The 21,157-nt window shown below is 40.8% G+C and overlaps 1 protein-coding gene across 3 annotated transcripts in view; it reads right to left on the bottom strand.

The window, feature by feature from the left end:
* The window catches only part of DDX60 (DExD/H-box helicase 60), a 49,142-nt gene that overhangs the window by 22,064 nt on the left and 5,921 nt on the right, over positions 1 to 21,157 (bottom strand). For 2 of the 3 annotated variants that reach the window (XM_083755295.1, XM_083755293.1), the window contains exons 5-23: positions 20,606 to 20,947; positions 17,219 to 17,335; positions 15,854 to 15,985; positions 14,756 to 14,935; positions 13,122 to 13,263; positions 11,919 to 12,074; positions 11,238 to 11,346; positions 10,847 to 10,962; positions 9,695 to 9,858; positions 9,160 to 9,412; positions 7,930 to 8,102; positions 7,457 to 7,621; positions 6,459 to 6,608; positions 5,078 to 5,197; positions 2,934 to 3,029; positions 2,200 to 2,315; positions 738 to 880; positions 444 to 553; positions 240 to 344 (exon numbers count right to left, since the gene is read on the bottom strand). In XM_083755295.1, the coding sequence (XP_083611421.1) occupies positions 240 to 344; positions 444 to 553; positions 738 to 880; positions 2,200 to 2,315; positions 2,934 to 3,029; positions 5,078 to 5,197; positions 6,459 to 6,608; positions 7,457 to 7,621; positions 7,930 to 8,102; positions 9,160 to 9,412; positions 9,695 to 9,858; positions 10,847 to 10,962; positions 11,238 to 11,346; positions 11,919 to 12,074; positions 13,122 to 13,263; positions 14,756 to 14,935; positions 15,854 to 15,985; positions 17,219 to 17,335; positions 20,606 to 20,947 (2,889 nt within the window). Of the gene's footprint in view, positions 1 to 239; positions 345 to 443; positions 554 to 737; positions 881 to 2,199; positions 2,316 to 2,933; positions 3,030 to 5,077; positions 5,198 to 6,458; positions 6,609 to 7,456; positions 7,622 to 7,929; positions 8,103 to 9,159; positions 9,413 to 9,694; positions 9,859 to 10,846; positions 10,963 to 11,237; positions 11,347 to 11,918; positions 12,075 to 13,121; positions 13,264 to 14,755; positions 14,936 to 15,838; positions 15,986 to 17,218; positions 17,336 to 20,605; positions 20,948 to 21,157 lie in introns of all 3 variants that reach the window. The other variant, XM_083755294.1, reaches the window with a different exon arrangement.

Raw genomic sequence — 21,157 nt, 5'->3', positions numbered from 1 at the left:
AAACCCGCAGGAACTCGCAAGACATTTTCGTCTTGCGAAGCAAGCCCATAGGGAAATTCGTTTTGCGAAGCGCCTCCAAAATGGAAAACCCTTTCGTCTAGCGGGTTTTCCGTCTTGCGAGGCGTTCGTCTTGCGGGGCACCACTGTAAGTAAAATCGTATCTTTTTAATATATATATAGGTAACAATTGCTCTGTATATTTGAAGATAAACATATATCTGTAAATAGGATGTACTTACATTCGCCCTTGGCCAGTCTGTCCTTGCCTTTACCATAATGTCATACAATATGACAGCTTCTCGGGGAGAAAGAGAAAGGTCCAAGGGAAAGCCGTACTTCTCAATCTGCAATGCCAAATAAATAAGCAAGCACTGAGTAGCATGTTACAAATTTCAGTGGTTATGCTGTTTCTCCATAATATCCCAATGTGATCTTAAACTTACATGATCCACAGTTAATGCAGCACAGGGATGATAGTGATGGATAGTGAAATCATCATTGTTCAGGGAACATACATACTTTTCTAAATCATTGTATCTCTCTTCATATACCACTGGAAGCAGAATAATCTGAAATAAGTGATCTGGTAATATTTAGGTTATAAAGCCCAACACAAGCTGCTTTAAACTTCAGGATCAACCTGATGTGGATTTTTAAAACTCATTCAAGATTTAAGAAGACAAACAGAAAAAAGTAATCTCTCTACTATTGTAAAAGTTTTGATTTTGGGTACATACCTAACTTAACTTTGTATGATGTTTTCTGTGTTCTGACACTCTGCTTCACTTTAATTCCTTTCTTAACGGAAGTGGAATGGTTAGAATTCCGTGCTATTACAGCTTCAGTATTTTGCCAGTATCTTTTTACTGACTGTAGCCATCTGTTAGGAAGGAGGAGGAGAATTACATTCCCAGTATAAACACAGCTCTTTGGGCTCTATCTATCTCAGTGGCAGCCCACGCAGAGCCACAGAGCTGCCTTCCTGACAACAGAAGAAGAAGATGATGATTAGGTTGACATGCCAAAATGGCTTCTAAGCAGTTTACAAGTATAAAATCAATCAAATCCATGCACAATTAAAATACACAATAAAATAATTCCACCATGCATCAAAAACATCCATAGTTAAAATATGCAATTAAACAAACCAATTTAAAAGCATAGCAATTAAAAGTTTTTTTAAAAAAGAGTTTCAGTAATTAGATCAGAAAGTTCTAAGTTCAAGGAAATGATTTCCTAAACAGATGTGTTATCAAGAGCAAGCAGAATGCCTCTACTCATGGAGCATCTCATATTTCAGCAGGGAGAGCATTACACAACACCGTTGCTGCTAATGAAAAAGTCAGCCATGTTGGTGGATTAGGTGTCCTTTGATGTTCCTCTCCACGATTCTTACATGTGTGTAACTAGCTCATGAGAGTTGATGTAGCATTGCACTTAAGATAGTGAGATTTGTTCATGAAAGAGCTCGATTCAGATCTCACCTTGGCTGCAAGCTTGCAAGCTGTTCCTTGATAAACACATTTTTTCAGGTTTGGTTTACTATCTGAATAGCACTGTACTACCTCACAGAATGATGGGACGCGTGTGGCACTGTGGGTTAACCCACAGAGCCTGGGATCAGAAGGTTGGCGGTTCAAATCCTTACGACAGGGTGAGCTCCAGTTGCTCAGTCCCTGCTCCTGCCAACCTAGCAGTTTGAAAGCACATCAAAGTGCAAGTAGATAAATAGGTACCGCTCCGACAGGAAGGTAAACGGCATTTCCGTGCACTACTCTGGTTCACCAGAAGTGGCATAGTCATGCTGGCCACATGACCCGGAAGCTGTACACCGGCTCCCTCGGCCAATAAAGCAAGATGAGCGCCGCAACCCCAGAGTCAGTCACAACTGGACCTAATGGTCAGGGGTCCCTTTACCTTTACTTACCTCATAGAACTGCTATAAGGTTTACTAAGAAGTGGTTAGAACACTTGAAAACATTCTCTATAAATGCTAAACATTATTACCGTACTTGTGCTTATTTATTGATTTGTCAAAAAAGAAGCAATCCAGAGGTTCCACATTATCCTTGATGTATGCAGACCTGCAACCTTTCACACAATGATCTGCACAGTAAGCTGCAGTTTTGGACGCAGCCCTAATCTAGTTGATACAACACTTTCAAAGTATGTTTCATTCAGAATTTTCACCCATCTTACTCAGCAAGATGTTTGGGGTTGCTTATGGTTGCAGAGAGAGCCAAAAATGGACATCGAATCATAACCAGAAGATGCTCCCAAACTTCTGCTCCAATTTCACCTCCGAGACAATGGACCTGAAGAAGAAAAAAATAGGCCTAATATATTAATGTTATGTAATGTGGACATGTTTTTATTCTTTTTAGTACAGAATAGTTGTATGGCATTCTTCCAAAATATCACTGCATTCCTCTAAAGCACCACATTCGGGTTTAGGGTGACTGTACATCAAGTTTATCCATCACCACACCTATGTACCCAACACCTGTAACAGTGAATGGCAACTGCCAATTTATACAAAATAATATAAAGGAATACGCTCATCAGTTCATACAATACAGGCTAACTCTGTTCCTGATGGCAATTTAGTCCTTTCTGAGCCACATCAGAGTGCAGCCCATTTCCTTTCACCTACAGAGCTGTAGTCCTATCTGCACAGTAGTACCTCCTCAATTGTAAATCTTCAAAGCTGCATCTTGTGCTCTTGGTAGAGGTCAGTGATCCCGCTGGTGTAACTGCATGGGCCTGATCTTGTCAGCACCCCCACTCTGGTCAGCAGCAGTGTTACTGGTGTCTAACTCCTCTCTGCCACACAAGCCATGGGTTCTTGGTCATGCTAGAGCATAGCATGACAGGCCTTTCTGTCAAAGGCTATAGATACTTCATTAATTCTGCCAAAACGAAAGCATACCTACCTCATCAAATATAACATATCGTATCTTCTTGGCCCATTCTTGACGATGAGGTGACAGAAGAAGGATTTCTAAACACTGAGGGACTGTTACCAGTATCTGAAACAAAACATTGATGGACTTTTAGAAACATCCCTGCTAATAACAGGTTTAAAGCAACATGAACACTTTTGGAAAAGCAACTAAATACCACTGATATCGATATGACTAGATTTTTTGATGAAAAGAACAGTGTAGAAGCGTAGTTATTTCTAGAAAAAGAATGCTCAGTTGATGTTCTGTCAACCTAAATCCTCTGACAGAAGCATATTGCCACATACATCAGGGCTTCCAACATTACCTAAGGTCAACAGCCCTATTATCTCGTCAACAATATTGTGCCAATCATTTATGTAATCCTCAATGAATATAGTGGGACTGGGTGATGAGTAAATGTGGACAGGATTGCACTGCAACCCTATGGCAGTGATGGGCAAACTGGTACCCCCCAAATGTTGTTGGACTACAATGTCCATCATCCCTGACCATTGGCCATGCTGTCTGATGGAAACAATGACTTGTGCTTCGAGCCCCAAAACCCATCCCCCATGGAAATAAAGACACAGTAGAGACAGAATTTAGTTTAAATGTTAATGGGCAAATTTTGGCCACAACTTTATTAAAATATACAAATGTTACTGGTATTGATTTTGGCATTGGTATCAAACTATATCTAGCTCCTGCACCACCCTGCAGGAAGCCTCCGAAGGGTAAACAGCCAGCAGGGGGAGCTCCATCAATTTATATAGACTGGTGCTCACCCCTGGGGGCCCTGGCATGGCCCTAGTCCCTTTCCGGGCTTCAGACGAGATCCAGACCCCCGGATTCCTTTAATGGAATACCCTATTCATTGGAGGGGCAGGTGACGGCCGCACCTCCCCTCCCCACATTTCCCTCAACCAATGCCTAACCGCCACATGAGCCAATCGCTCGCCGCCAATACCGTCACTCCCACAACCAATCTAATAAACTGTTTTCAATTCCAGCAAGCCATACATCACTACTGCAATCCGACAGGTGCACGCCATCCACCATAAACAGGGCCGCATTTCTGAAAATAACATCTGGGTGGGAATCAGCCTGCCATCCAGAGCAAGCATCTTCCGTGCTGCAGCACGGTTGCACTGCAACCCTATGGCAGTGATGGGCAAGCTGGTACCCTCCAAATGTTGTTGGACTACAATGTCCATCATCCCTGTCCATTGGCAATGCTGTCTGATGGAAACAATGACTTACCATGTATAATTATTTGTCTGTGCAATGAAAATTAATTTTCCTAATTCAACATTGGATGGCTGAGAGATACTGGTCATGGCAACTGCCTGAGTGCTGAAAGGAAGACCTGCTGCCTGCTGCAAGGCCCATTTCCACCTGGCCTAGGGGGAGGGACCTACACTCACCCTGAAAGCTGAAAGAGGCTCCTGGGAGGTTCCTGGGACATTGTTGGAACAACTCTTCAGTTGGGGAAACTGGCTAAAATGCTTTAAAATGTTTTAAACAGTTCTAATTTTGCTTCCTTCATTTTTGTTGGGTTGGTGTTGGTTAAATGTTTAGTTGGGGTTGTTGTTGTTGGTGGTGGTGGTTTTTATTGATTTATTAGTTGGTTTGTTGCATGTATAGGATATCTTGTTTTTTAATGTCCAAGATTTTGTTGTGTTTCATATGTTGTAAGCCGCCCAGAGTGGCTGGGAAAAGCCAGCCAGATGGGCGGAAAATAAAATAATAATAATAATAATAATAATAATAATAATAATAATAATAATAAATATATGACATTAATAATTGTGAGGGTATTATATAATAACTGCTTTAAAATGCTTATTTTAAATTGCAGTATTTTAACTTTTAACCCAATGCTCCTTTAGAAGGGTAGGATATAAATTTAATAAATAAATACATTTGTAATAAGGAAAACCTTGCCTTTGCAAATACTGATAGAGCATTGCCTTTTGATCCAATTATAGTTTCCTTCTCATCTACTTTCCTTTTTATTTCTTTCCCCATTCAACTGTTTTACAAACACTTCCCAGGAGCTTTAACCTAACTAAAAGCATTAGCTGAATAAGTGCCTTGGCTAGCAAAATCAGTAATAGCCACATATGACTTACCTGGCTATTCAAGGCATCATGACGATATTCTCGAGTGAAAACACCACATAAGGCAATACCAGATGGAAGTGCTTTATCAAATCGATTAAAAATGGTTGCAGACACTTGATTAACGAGAGCCTAAAAGCAGCACATTGGGAAGGCAAGGTAAGATGCAGTTTATCAAAGGAAGACTTCATAACACACTTCTCTCTGTGAGAACATTCAAAGCATCAGGAGTAGTCTGCTCATTTCTTTGGTAAAGACTAGACCAATCCCATTTTGAGTACAGGCGTACCTTGGATCCTGAACACCCTGGAACTCGGACGTTTTGGCTCCCAAACGCCGCAAACCCGGAAGTGATTGTTCCGGTTTGCAAATGTTCTTTTGGAACCCAAATGTCCGACTGGGCTTCAGTGGCTTCTGATTGGCTGCAGGAGGTTCCTGCAGCCAACCAGAAGCAACGATTGGGTTTTGGAAGTCGAATGAACTTCTGGAACAGATTTCGTTCGACTGCCAAGGTACGACTGTATCCACATAAACAGAAGCAGGTTATATATTATTAGATATAAATAAACAATGCACACTGTTGCTGTTAATTAAAATAGTATCATGCCCTTCCTCCCAAAGGAGCCTAGGGCAGCAAACAACTGTTATATACAGAAAAAAATACAGCCAAATCTTTAAACTATTAACTGCAATTTAACTTAAAGATGAGCACAATCCTTTACTTGCTACACTTTCACCAGCTGAGTAGCATTAGGAAGAAGTGGAGGGAGGCTCCTGTCAAAAATACACAGGGATAAATTCCTGTACGAAAGGGCTCCAGAGCCTAAGTTGTTCCACTGGTAGAATTGTACCCACATAAAGGCATAGAGTTTTGGGTAAAAGATGGGCATCATGGGGAAGAGAACAGCCTCCCTGATTCTTAATCACCCTCGTTGTTTAGACACAGCTACAAACATGTTGGAAACCTATACAGGATCGTGACCTGGCATGGGTAATCTGTGTCCCATTTATTCAAAAATTAAGATGACTTCTCCCAATTCCTGCCACATTTTTATGCACCCCTTGGGATGGATTGGATACAACCATGGTGAATTTCTCTTCTCTTTGAAATGTGACCATAGGTTAAGCCTGTAACTCTTAGTTGCATGGATCAGCTTACAGCATGTATGCTAGGGCTTTTAAAGCTACAGCTTCCTGTTCATTGTAGGGGTGCCGGGGTTCTATATAAGGAAAATGAAGGAAAGCGAGGAAGCAGAGTTTTCAACCTGCATTTGGTATTTTTGATCCTTATATTTGATCCCTCTATGACCAGAACCAAAACAATGACATGTTTTATTGCAGATTGTGTGTATGACACATACTTTTTGTGAAGAAGTTCAAAGCTATTACCTACCTTTGTAGGAGCAACATACACAACCACACTTTCATCACTGTCTCTCAAGATTTTCTCCATGCAATAGTAAGAGGCATATGTTTTTCCTGATGATGTCGGAGCAACAATTACTGCAGATTCATTATTATCGACAATGTCAAGAAGTTCTCTCTATAAATAAACAGTGGTGTGAATGCTTGTCAATGATTATCTTGTTCATATAATTGACTTCCATGAATATTTAGCAGCTTCACTTTAATATATAAACGTGTCTGGATAAAGACATAAACATATGCCAAAGCTGCACAGATAAATGTCCATAACACAAAATATCTGTTGCTGTGCCTGCACAATATCACGCCAGAAACAAAGGCATAGGTGAGCGATGGGAAATTTGTGGACCTCGATTTCTTCTTGAACTACACTACACTGGAATTGATGGTAGTTGTAGTCCAACAACCTCTGGAAGACGACATGTACAGATGTCTCAGCCCCATATACCTGAAGGAGCATCTCCACTCCCAAACTTCATCCCTGAGATCCAGCTCTGAGGGCCTTTTGGCGGTTCCTTCAATGTGAGGTTACAGGGAACCAGGCAGAGGGCCTTCTCAGTAGTGGCACCCGTCCTGTGGAACACCCTCCCATCAATGTCCAGTAAATAAACAATGGTTTGACTTTTAGAATATATATGAAATAGCTAAGTTTTTTAAAAATGTTTGATGTTTTATTGTGTTTTTAATATTTTGTTGGGAGCTGCCCAGAGTGGCAGGAGAAACCTAGTCAGATAGGTGGCATATAAATAACAAAATGGTGATGTTGTTGTTCATGTTTTCTTACACCAGCAAACTTTATGGTATGTTTTCCCCAGTAGGTCAAATAACAACTTGGGGGAGGGGTGGATGGATGGATGAAAGTGTACATATTCATCCGCCACACCAGCTGCCAAAAAGGCAACACCTTACATATACTTTCTCTACAAAAATAGGAAAATTAACTTCACAGTATGTTGTTAATAATACCTGCCATGAATCTGGAATGAAGTGTCGCACTCTGGGATCAGGATCTTTTCTTTCTTCTCGCATAAGATAGTGGCCCATGTACTGTAGCTGAAACCGAGAGGACCCCATGCCAACAGCATATTTTGCATGCTTTTCCTTAAGTTCCTTTCTCTCATGTTCAGATACCTACAAGCATTTAGATATTTCAGTTTGGCAGCATGTTTTAAAATGACTGGGCTTTTCCCCCAAGAGCAAATAGTATGAATCAAGTAGAAATAGTGTATCTAATTAAATATATATTAGCATAAAGTGAGCTAACACACAGTTCACTTCCAATAAGGTCACTGTAACAGCAGTGGCTCAAACAAGTATTTATACAGTTTCAATCCAGGAAAGCTGCAGCCTATATTTTACAAATAGGGCAACTTGCTCAAGAAAATCTAAGTGAAGTACCTTTGCGTTTGCATGCAAGTGTTCCATAATTACACAGTTACCTTGATATATTTTAAAGATGCTGCCAAGTTGTCAAATCCAAAGTACCAGAGGCATTTTGCAATCTGGTGGAAATCTGTCTCCTTCAATAAATCCTTATGGTCATAATTTTCAATCAGTGAGTGGATTCTTCTCATCACTTCAGCTGCTATATTAAATTTTTTCTCAGTTTCACCTTGAGAAGTAAAAAAGCAAACTCACTAAAATTCACCAGACATGATGATCAAAGCCATTCATTAGTTATAATTTGTAAGGCAATTAATCTGAGTAATCAGGTGATAAATGGCACGTTTCCCCCAGGTTTTTCTAAAAAGTAATCATTTTGGAAGAACCCCATGGTCATGGAACCCATGTCATGTGGGAAACCTATCAGATGTAGAAGGAACCTAGAAACCAGAGGTTTGATCTTGCCTGTAGTTCTCCAGTAGTGAGAGGAGCCATGTGTTACTGTTTTTCTTCACACGCTAGCCTGAAACCTAGCACAAAATCAAGTTCCCTTGTAAACTCTATTCTAAATTAAGTGCTGCAGTCAGGCCTCCTTTCAAATCTGCCCCACCTCATCCATATTATTATTATTATGATTATTAAAATGTGTATACCGCCTTTATCCGTAGATCTCTATGGATAAAGATTGGCATCACAGCAGCCAATTTAGGGTAGACCTTGTAGAAATCACTGGCCTGTATCCGCATTTGCCTGATCTCATGAGCACCAAGCTGCATAGAGGACAGAGGTACAGATGGAACCCTACCTTAGTCTCTCAGAGTGTGCTTTCTCTTCCCTGACTAAATATTTTATGGGGAAAGTCTGCACAGGGATTTCTGCACCTGCTCATCTAACCTGGAGTAGAACTCTCAGCAACTGTGTATAGAGTTCTTCTTGCAGTCCTATGAAAATCTTCTCTGAGCAATATGGGGAAGGTAAAATATTTTTTTTTTAAAAAAATCAACGTTTAATGGGAAATTAATTCCTTGGGTTTGGAAGTAGTGATTGATGGTTATACACAGAGCAACCAAAATGAACTTTCCGTGCACAAAGGGAAGGGAAATCCACCTAATATGGGAAATCTGAGCTTTCAGATATCTCATGATCTAAATATGTCAGGCCTTGATAAAGGCCTCAGAATTATATCAACACAAAAAGAGAAGTTCTCATTCTCTCTCTCACACATATATATCTATATGTCTGGCCAGTGCTGCCAAAAGCAATAGTCACTTCATGCACCCTCATACCTGCTGCTTTGCAATGTTCTGTCCACAAACCAAAGCAAACATTCAGTGCTGCCATTTCAGCACTACATTTCACAGATGCACTTTGACATTTTCCCAGAAAGACTTCTAGATTCTTAATTCCAGAGGCCATATTTTCTTTAATGTTGTTTTCAATAGTCACTGAAAGGGCACTCCAACGACGCTCTTCTTTTCTCTCTTCTTCAGCTCTTTTCCTTTTCTGGTTCTCCTCAATAATAATTTCTGCTTTTGTCTTCTATGGACGAAAGGAGTTAACGGCAAATCAATAACCCTCATTACATTTCAGCTCTTGGTAGGATCCCAGTTCCATAATGTGTTTATGCATGCATGTAATTCTCCCCCCACCCACTCCCAAGAAATGCGACAGAGTGGAGGGAAGTAGGCTGTATGCAGAGACCCTCCGAATCCTTGGATCCAGCAGATGTTAAAATATAAGCCAGGCTAGCTTCCTGTTGAGGTGATTATGTGGGTGATGAGGCATAAAGAAAAACAAAGGAAAGAGAGCTCTGGCTCTTACTTGGACTTTCTTGCTTTTTGTAGCATAAGAAGAAGCCTTCTTTGGAGTATCTGGCTGAGGAGCAATTTTCTTCGAAATTGTGCCTTCTAGGGATTCCCCATAAAATCGTTGAAAGGTTTGCAGTTTTTGATTCTGTCGTAAGGCCCATGGGTCTTTCTTTTCTCCTTCAAGACACAAAAATGCATCACAGTGCCCTTTAACATCACCATCTTCCCTAAATGGCACTTCAGTGATCAGAAAACAGACTTCAAGGAGATGCCCACCTCCTTTGTGACTCTAAGCCACTGTCTCCTTACTCCAATTACTCTTTAATTCATTGTCTATGTTTTCCTGTCTAGCTGCTTTTCCTAATAGATGGGTCAGGGCAGCTACACACGTTTTCCCAATTCTACTCCTTGAAGGCAAGAAAGGAATAGCACCCACTACTGCAATGCCATTTTCAGTTTGGCACAGAAAAGCAGGAATGCTTTGGCACAGAAAAAGCAGGAACTAGATTCTGCATGGCTAGAGTCAATTCTACTGGGCACTGGAATACATGGGATATAGCATCATCTGGAACACATCACCAGTGAGGAACCCATCTTCAGTTATCAGAAATTTGTTGGCTGGTAAAATAAAGTGATAAATAGGCCAGACTGCAGAATCCACAGCAACAACATAACCACAGTGATTACATAGGATCGTGATGGTTGGGCACACGGAATTTGATAGGAAACATGGAATTTTAACTTTGGAACTATATACTTAACTCTATAAGGCAAAACTTTAACATTAAAGAGTAGACACCCAGATGATTTTTCCTATGAACGTTTATGTCTATTTTCTTAAGAGTAGCCATTTCTTGGACAACTTAAGTGTGAGTACAGTGGAACCTTAGGTGTTGAACTTAATGCATTCCGGAAGCCCGTCCAGCTTCCAAAACATTCAAAAACCGAGGCTCAATGGGGCAGTCAGGAAGCCCCATTGAGAAAAAAGAGAAACGTGCCTCAGAAGTGTTCAGCTTCCGAGGCATGTTAAAAAATTGAGGCATTTACTTCTGGTTTGTCAGAGTTCAGGAGCTGAAACGTTCAGCTTCCGAGACATTGGGCTTCCGAGGTTCCACTGTACTGTACTTGTCCGGGGACTTGGTTGCTGCAGTTTTCTTGTATTTACCCCAAAATCCTTCACTTGTCCTGTCATAATCATCACTGAGTGGCTTTCCGGAATGCCAGTGCAGGAGTTCATCGAATTCTTTTTGTTTTTTAAGCGAGGCAACAACAGGATCATCACTAAGAAATAAAAATATTGCATATGTGGCATTTTCAGTAATAATTAAATAATAAAAAACATTCATTGTGTAGATATTCTCTCTATCAAAGCCAGATCCCTATGTATTTCAGGGATAGGGAGCCTTCGGCATGGAAAACCGAATGTGGCCCTCCAGAACTTCCTATTTGGCCCTTTGGTCCCCCCTTTTACCAGGCCAAATTCCTTGGTATATGAGCATTGTTAAATAAATATATGTCTATTCTTGAATATCCAAGAAACTAAAAGTGATACATACGTTTTTAAAAATGGCAGTTCAGTTAAAATATTCCCAGCAAATTCATCCACTATGGTATTCATCACTGGTATAAGTCCAGGTTTAGGAAACATCTTCTTCGATTCCTTGTCTTTACCAAAAATAAAATCATTGTTGTTGAGAAGATTACTACAGCAAGAAGTGAAAAGTATGAATTCAAGTAATACTGTGTGCATATGTGTATGTGTGTGTATGTGTATGTACGTAATAGTGTGTGTGTGTTCCATATATATATGGAAAAGTACTGGAAACATTTTCCTGTAATATAAACATGCACTGCTGTAGGAAGGTAAAAAAAAATACAAAATTGCAAGAAATACAATCATAAATGCAAACTGTGACTGGTCCCTAGTATGTGGGTAAAAAAGAAAACGAATACACCACTCACTGCATTATTATGGGAAATCATATTTATCAATGTTTACAATAATTATTGCATGCCAAAATTATAATGACTGCATTGTTATATGAAGCTTTACTTATCATATTATCAACATCCCACACTATGTAATATATAGAATTAGAATTATATTATGTGGTAATCCTAAGAGTTGCAAGAGACCAAACCCTGCTGATTTAGGAAACCTGAGGTTACAGCATCCTTTGATAGGTGGCCATTCAGAGTCTGCTTTAAAAGCTAAACGAATCCCAGAAGGTTGTTACCTTTTCCAGATAAACATTTTTCCTCAATAAATGTTGTAGAAGTTCTTCGTAGAGGAAAAGGTGCTCCAAAATCACATGTTCCAGAGAGTTCTGTGATATGTTTCCACAAAAGTTCATAGTCCCTATTCAATTTTGCTCCTATATCCAAATCAAACCCTAATTTAAAAAATGATAAGAAAATTAGCAGTTCAAAGCAATGTGTGTTTTGAAATATAACTTTTATTTCAAAATTACGTGATCCTCTTTTCTTTCACACACTACCTTTAAGATATTTTTTTAAAGACTCAAAAGCTTTCTTTGTCCCAATCCCCACCCACTATTTGTGTCTTGCCCAACACAGAGAAGAATTTTGAATATTTGTGTCTCATCTTCTGATTGCTTTCTCAGACAGGCTCTATGGCTTGGGCTACTGATAGCCAATGGCAGAAATCCCTGTCTAGTATATACTCTACAGTCCCTAAGATGCCACCCACCCACCAAAGCAGGAGGACAGAGCAACAACACTTCAGCAACTTATTATTTAACATTTTTATTGCGTTTATATCCTGATTTCTTCCTAAGATCTTAAGGCAGTTTGCATGACATCTCCATTTTTATACGAAGCCTTGCTCTCCAGGCTTCAGGAAGCTCTGTGCGACCCTCCGGAGCCCAGCGCCAAGCCGCCGGCCTCCGGAAGGTCGCGCAGAGCTGCCTGCCCTCCCGGGCTCTGCGCAGCTCTACATTCCGAAGCCTCGGGCGCGCTGAAGAGCACGCCCAGGCTTCGCACAGCTGTCCGCAAGCCTGGGGAGACCGGCGAGGCTCCCTAGGCTTGCGGATAGCAGGTTGTTCTGGGGACTGGGGTCGGGGGAAGCTCGGGCTTCCCCCGCGCCAGCCCCATGCCTGGGGGGGGGAATAATTTTTTTTCTTTATTCCCCCCCCCAAAAAAAAACTAGGTGCGTCCTATAGGGTGGTGCGTCCTATGGGGCGAAAAATACGGTAAATATTTGTTCTCTTCAATTGCCTACACAACTGTCAATCTCCCATGACACTGTACTCATTGGGAAACATAAAAGATGAAAACCCTGTCTCCTGGACAAAAGAAGAGATGTGTGAGATAAGGCTTCACCTATCTCAATGACAGTCTGCAACTCCATGAGACTGCAACTTGCTTTCATCATGAAAACTCTGGGCCTAAAAATATAATAACTGGTGTGAATGGAGTACCTGGGCCTTTTTCCAGTCCATAATAAAATGCAATGTTCTTCAACAGGAGATCATCACTTAAATCAGGCAGTGTAGAAAAATCCACGTTCTTCAAGGCCTGAGTTGCAAGGCATTGAAGAACATGAAATTCACAAAGTTTATACTGAAAGGAGAAAAGAAAAAATCTCAGTAAACTGCACAACATAGGGTTCGTTCCATTTATTCAAATGGCACAATATGGAAAGAAAACATTTTCAATTAATCAGCATTTAACTCTCCAGCCTAACTGTACACTATAAGGGGTAAAACTATTGCGTTAGAGGAGTTCTTTTTCTGAAACACCTAAATTTATTTTTCATGGCTACAGGTGTCTAAATGTTATAAAACTGGTCAAAGGCCCCATTCTCCCTTTCCAAGAAAGCTTGTCCACAGACAGAAGGACCGATGGTAATTCAAGTCTTGGTAGCTGGGAACAAGGAAAATCATGATAGGCAAAGCACCGTGCTAAGATAAACTGTGTATCTACCTTTATGCATCTTTGCACAATTACTTGCTCTACAAACTAAAACAAGTGGGAGCTTTCCTCACACCTACTGCAAATAGCAGAGGGCCCAATGTGAATCAAGACCACAGCAGTGACAGCAGTTTCTCATATATTTGCTAACTGCATGGTTGGCATCTATTCCAGCACTCCAGCTGTTATGGCACATTAATACCCAGGATTATTCCCAAACTTAAATGTCTCAATTCATAAACATAAAGCACTTGCAAATAGCATTCAAAGTGTGATACAAAATGCCCATAAAAATGAGCAGTGAGTTCATAATTTGGTCCTAAGCTGCATCATTTGAAAATGTCTTTTAAAAACATACATGATCATCAACAGCCATAAAGGATTAGGGCATTGCATAGCCAGCCAGATCTTGGCTAGATGACAATGATCTGGCAGTAAAAGAGGCCTTCTACATGAAGGTGGGACGCGGGTGGCTGTGGGTTAAACCACAGAGCCTAGGACTTGCCAATCAGAAGGTCGGCGGTTCGAATCCCCATGACGGGGTGAGTTCCCGTTGCTCGGTCCCTGCTCCTGCCAACCTAGCAGTTCGAAAGCACGCCAAACTGCAAGTAGATAAATAGGTACTGCTCCGGCGGGAAGGTAAACGGCGTTTCCATGTGCTGCTCTGGTTCACCAGAAGTGGCTTTGTCATGCTGGCCACATGACCCGGATGCTGTCTGTGGACAAACGCCAGCTCCCTCGGCCAATAAAGCAAGATGAGCGCCGCAACCCCAGAGTCGGTCACGACTGGACCTGATGGTCAGGGGTCCCTTTACCTTTAACATGAAGGTGGGGAGGGAGAGGCATGAGCAAAGTTGCCAGGTTTCCTCTCCCACGCCATTCAGCCTAAGGGCAGTCTGAGGCCTTCATTTGCCCTCATAGATGATGCCATATACCCCAATTTGATTGGCTACATTTTCTCTCTTTGCCCTTCCAACCATTTGACATACACACTGAAAAACTGGCTACAGAAAAGCACTTTCTTAAGAATGTTCCACAAATCCAGCACCTGGCTTTAGTTCTTACCTGGTTAATAAAATAATAAAAGGTGGCCAACGCTTTACTGTAATAATATATTGGAAGTAGTCATTGCAGCGCCTACCTGTTGCATAAATCTCAAAGTTTCCTCATTCCAGCAGGCATTGATGAATCTCACCCGCGATCGTTGAGAAAGGGGCAAATGATGTAGGAATACCACACTGAGGCAATACATCCGTAGAAGGTCTCCAACATCTTCCAGGGTTAACACTGTTTTCTCATCCAAACTCTTCTTCTTCTCATTCTTTTTGAGAAGCAAAAACAAACAGTTTTTTTTAAAAAAAGAAATACACCCTACAAATCAAATTCCTCTGATTTCCCATTTTTCAGCATTCAGTTTGTAAATATAAACCTGCCAAATTACATCAAGAATCTCCCAATTTAAAAAAATTAATTTACCGTAAGTCTGTTTGGGGTACTTGTACCTGGCAGTAACAAACATCAAGCCAGAGCCTTAAAACCCTGTCAAATGGGCAACTTTATTTATAGTATTGTTAGTCCAAACTTTACCATGTTTTAATTGTTATGGTGCTGATATTCTGCATAAGAATTATTGTCATAATCATTCTACCATGTATCTTAAATCAAATTATATGATGATACCCATAAACAATCAGGGTAATGATGTAATATTTCAAATGTCGTGGGGGTCATCAAAAGCCACTGAAAAAACTCTTGGGTGGTGACAGCAGCTCCACGCAGGTTCAGCAACCGCTGAATGTGGATAAACCCAATTGCACAGAGTATTCTCATGTACTCCTTGTAACGGTTGGTATTGGCATTGGAGCTCAAAGGCTGAATGTGGAAAAGTCATAATTGAGGTACTGCCAAAAGTAGGAAAGAGGACCAAAACAACAACAACAACTCAAGTGCATACAGGAATATTAATTGCAAAAATGTACTACTGTTCAAATGAAAGTATTTTTTTTTAAATAATTTCTTTAAGCATAGCCAATGTTAGCCTGTTGCAGCAAAAACAATAGAAACATCACCAATTTAATGATGGCATAAAGCTTTTGTGAACATAGTCCATTAAATACATGCCAGTTTGGGATTATTTTTCATAGATCTAATGAAGTGGACTGTGATCTATGAAAGTTTATGCCATATTGAATGTGCTAGTCTTTGTTGTAATGTATTTGAGTACATAGCAGGTTCTCACCCATTTTGCAGAGCTAGTTGGTCTTTCTAGTACTTGCATGTGTGTTTCCAGGACTAGTGAGCAGGTGATGATGCAGACAACATACCGAAGATCTTTTATTTCCTTCTGGAATTGGGCAAATTTTCTATAAGCCTGACATTTCAGAACATACAATGAAAGATGGAAATGTTAGTATTTTTGTCTTTAAAATCTAACTCAGAAAAGGATTCTATTTTTTTAAGAGAATACACTTAGAAGCTTGAATGACTTCATGTGCGAATAAACTGTTATGATTCAATATTATCTCTCCTGCTTAAATGAAATCCTACAAAAGTATATTGAACTACAAACAGTTTTGCTTATTGATGATCCATATATACTGATGAGCTTTTGGGTTCATTCATTTCCATGTCCCTTTTTACGGCCTCGGTCCTGTATACCTGAAGGAGCGTCTCCACCATCAGACAGCCAAGGGCCTTCTGGCGGTTCCCTCACTGCGAGGTTACAGGGAAGCAGGCAGAGGGCCTTCTCAGTAGTGGCGCCTGCCCTGTGGAACGCCCTCCCAGCAGATGTCAAGGCAATAAAAAACTATTTTACTTTTAAAAGACTACTGAAGGCAGCCCTGTTTAGGGAAGTTTTTAATGTCTGACACTGTATTGTTTTTAATATTCGGTTGGAAGCCGCCCAGAGTAGCTGGGGAAACCCAGCCAGATGGGTGGGGTATAATTGTTGTTGTTGTTATATTGATGAACATAGTACAGTATATTTATGATAAAGAAAGCTTACAGGATACAGGTTTTGGTTTTACCCTTGACTATGTCTGTTTCTCCACATCCTTTCTGGAGTTTCAAGTCTAGTCCTGCATGTGTTACAAAGATGTACATCTGTAGCACTATTTGAGTAATTCCAGCTGCGTGAAGGGGTACAGCCTCCTCCTAAACTTACCCCGACAAATGTTTTATATGTCTAGGCTCCACACAAAGGGGTCTAATTTGCATGGGGAGCTGCTCTTGCATGGGGAGTAGAAGAGGGTTCCTGCTCCAGACCTTCTGCATACTTAATCCATGGAAGTTGGCAGGGACACAGCTGAAAGCATGGTCTCACTCTCCATCTGCTCCCATGCACTTGGAATCACATGTGGGAGAAAGTTTAAACATGGTTTGCATTTGAAACATTTTCTGCTACTTATTTTGAACACTTCCCTATAAGCAGGGAGAAGAACACAGAAAAGGGTCATTCTCCTTTCCTTCTTTTCTTACAATTTTCTTGGTGGACTTGACTGTTTTAAATATCGTATTTTCAAAAAATTTCAGCACATTAGAAATACAATGATGACGATGATAACAATGGGAGAACCAATTCGTAAGCAATGAAAAAACCTATTACCTTTCCTGCCAAAGCATCCAGATTTCGACATCCACAAAGAAAACAGCATACTTTTGTACCAGATTCCTTCCAGTACTTAACCAGTGATTGACAGTAACGTTCAAGGTTCTTTTCATGCTTAAAAGAAAAAATCATGAGCATAAATTGTGCTGCATAATCCAGCCCACATTAGCACTCCTAAATCACACTGATTTCCCACTAGGATAAAGTCTTTTGTTAATTATTGCCCTTAATCATTCCATACTTGTGTGTAGCGCATTCCCAGGATTAATTTAGAGAAGGGAGTCACACATTTGGACCCTGCAGCTACCAGAAGAGAAAGCCCAAGGCACAAGATGTGTAGCAATGCTGTGTGATCAGGGCATCAACGTAATTGAGTGGATCAACCGCTTGGAACCCCTATGCTTAAGTAGGACCCCACACTTTGCACTTTCAATTCAGACAAGTAGAGGCAATGTGTAGTTGTTTAAGAAAGAAGATGCAAGGTTGGGAGTGGGGTTAAAAACATGACCCTGCCCCAAAGTGATCACAGCAATGCCTTACATGTGAGGAACACGTGAATAGGGTTGCTATAATCAACACATCATGACCACATGAGTAAAAGGCTGCCTGTGACTTTGCACCCGCCCATTCAGCTCCACCCATGACCTGTGTGCCAGGCAAAGGTCTGAAGAGAAAGACAGCTGTATTCTCGTAGGCTCCTTCAATATGACTGAAGGCACAGCAAAGGTCTCCTGAATGCCTGAAGGTGCCTACATGGGTATACATTGATTTTATAAGGTTCAATTGACTGCCCTATTTAAATCAGGAAATAGACTTTGAAAGCTGCTACTCTTTGTATAATTTGTTGTTGTTGTTTAGTCGTTTAGTCGTGTCCGACTCTTCGTGACCCCATGGACCAGAGCACGTCAGGCACTCCTGTCTTCCACTGCCTCCCGCAGTTTGGTCAGACTCATGTTTGTAGCTTCGAGAACAGTGTCCAACCATCTCATCCTCTGTCGTCCCCTTCTCCTTGTGCCCTCCATCTTTCCCAACATCAGGGTCTTTTCCAGGGAATCTTCTCCTCTCATGAGGTGGCCAAAATATTGGAGCCTCAGCTTCAGGATCTGTCCTTCCAGTGAGCACTCAGGGCTGATTTCCTTCAGAATGGATACGTTTGATCTTCTTGCAGTCCATGGGACTCTCAAGAGTCTCCTCCAGCACCATAATTCAAAAGCATCAATTCTTCGGTGATCAGCCTTCTTTATGGTCCAGCTCTCACTTCCATACATTACTACTGGGAAAACCATGGCTTTGTATGTAGTTCTAAGCAAAAAGGTCCCAACCATTTTTCTTAAGATGATGCACGTATAGGCGGTGACCATTTCGCACTGGGCTTCTGTTCCTGGCGCCCGCACACCTCACCCTGTTCTGCCCTCCAAAAGAACCCACGTGTCGGCAAACACACATCAATTGGACATGCCCAAAATGATTGCCGCTGTTATTCCATTGTGGGCATGAGAGAATGCCTGTTTAAGGGCAGGGCTTGCTATATTCAGTTCCTATATATAAATGCACATTTTAAGAAAAAAGGGTTGGGGTCCTTTTGCTTAGTACTATTGTTTTACTCATATGCTAATTTAATCAATTACTCAATAATTTAAATAAGATTATAATATCAGATGACAACCCTAATTAATAATCATGACAAACAAGATAAAATTGTGGAAATCTGTTTTATGCTAATTATACTATCTTAGCAATTTATCCTCGTTGTATGTATTCTTGACTATTTTACTGGATAATTATTTTCTGATTCTGCCCATTCAAATTGCATGGCACACATTCATTCATTAAGACAAGACTTTTAGAAAATGCAATCTGTACCTCATCATAAGTGGGGAACAGCTGGTTCCCTTGGCAAATCCAATGTTCCCTTTGGAGCAGAGTCATGGCTCAATGGCAGAGAATCTGGCTTACATGCAAAAGGTCCCAGGTGTAATCCCGGGCATCTCCAGGTAGTGCTGGAAGAGACCATGATCTGAAAACCTGAGGAGTCACCGTCTCTCAGCAGAGAGACAACACTGAACTAGATGGGCCATTGGTCTGACTTAGTATAGGACAGCTTCCTATGTTCCACATTCACCATGGTGTTCTGAAGATGGGAATGGAGAGAGCATTTGGTCCCTGCCATTGTCTGATGGTGCATCCAACTTGCTGAAGCTAAGCTGGTTTGGAGAGCACCTGGGAACCTCATGTTTACTGCCTTGAGCTCCATGACTGAAGAAAGAGGATATACAGTGGTACCTCTAGTTACAAACTTAATTTGTTCTGGAGGTCCATTCTTAATCTGAAACTGTTCTTAACTAGAGGTGTGCTTTCGCTACTGGGGCCTCTTGCTGCCGCTGCACCGCCGGCACATGATTTCTGTTCTCATCCTGGGGCAAAGTTCTCAACTTGAGGTAACTCTTCCAGGTTAGCAGAGTTTGTAACCTGAAGCATTTGTAACCTGAGGCATTTGTAACTCGAGGTACCACTGTATACTAAAGCAAATAAATAAGCAGATTGGAGGAGCGCATTAGGCAGAATTTTTCAGTGTTAGCCATCATAGACAAATTCTAAGTGCCCGATATTCTTTTATTTTCCTACATAAAACATTAAAAGCCTAGTAAAGTTCACAACATAGTAGCAACCGCAAGGATAAAAATGCGCTCTTCACATGACATGTTCATGTACTCATTTGTTTCCAATGATGACACTTACTGAATTGGGAAATGCATACTACTAGGAGGGACGTTTGGTTTAATCACTTTTAGTTATGGTTGCATATTTTTATATACTATTTGTTTTATATGTAAGTTACCTCTGGGAATATGACAATGAATAAAGTAGTAGTTCAAATTATGTTTTTGTTCAAGGATTTCCCCCCCCTTGATTTTCCCTTAAATTATGAATAAGAGCAAAGTCAAGGAAAACATTGCCTAATGTTAAAGTTGCAAATACTACCGTTTTGATCCTTACCCCTAAAAATGATAGTTGTGTGTGATCACACAGGAAATGCCTCAGGGTTGTAGCTGATGAAGCCAAGGATTGCTGTGCCATGCAAGAGGCAGCACTAGACCTATCATTAGATAGAGTGAAGCTGCCACCTCAGGCAACTTCTTTAGGGCATCAACAAAGAGCAGCCAATTGTTAGTTGTTCAGCTGATTATTATTGTCTTTTTACTGCCAGAAAAGGGGAGCTGTGATTGCAGGATAGCCTGTCTCAGGTGCCAGCCTGGGGTACCATGCATTTTGACTTGGGCAGGGGGGAAGGACACCATTTTCTGCCTCATCTCAGGAAGTAAGATGTCTTGGACCAAACCTGTTCCCTTTCCTTCACTGAAGGGAACTCACTCTATTATTTACCTGTTTAAAATGAGTCTGATATTTGAACAGACTATTGATGTGGTATCCATAAACTCTGATTGCATCTGATTCTTGGCCTGAAGTAAGCACAATGTTGACTCTCTTTGACAAAGTATGCAAAATAAATATATGGAGGAAATTGGTGTGCAGTTGATCCAACCCTTCATCAGCGACTATTAAGAAATACGGATAGTTGTCTTGCAGAAATTGCTGCCAACTACTCTCTAAGAAGTTCGAAAATTCAGTATGTATAGGAATTTCAGTGTTCTTTCTCAGATGGATGATCAATGCATTACGCAAAGAAAGGAAATCAGGATTTCTGAAATACATATGTTCTACATCCTGTAAGGGGGAAAAAACAATATATATGAAATACCTCTCAATGTCTTACAGTAATTGAGACACAGAACATTCAAAAGAGTATGGCATTTCTTAAGAGTTACATTAAGGCTGCAATCCTGTTTTAACATACACATGGAACTCACTAAAATCTATCCTGTTAACATGCCACATATATATGGGCTTGTGGTTATCACTGAATGGAAGAATGAA

This window comes from Podarcis gaigeae (assembly GCF_964106915.1).
Source record: "Podarcis gaigeae genome assembly, chromosome: 9".
Classification (NCBI taxonomy): Eukaryota; Metazoa; Chordata; class Lepidosauria; order Squamata; family Lacertidae; genus Podarcis; species Podarcis gaigeae.
The sequence above is the reverse complement of the archived record's forward strand: the minus strand, read 5'-3'. Positions and strand labels throughout refer to the sequence as shown.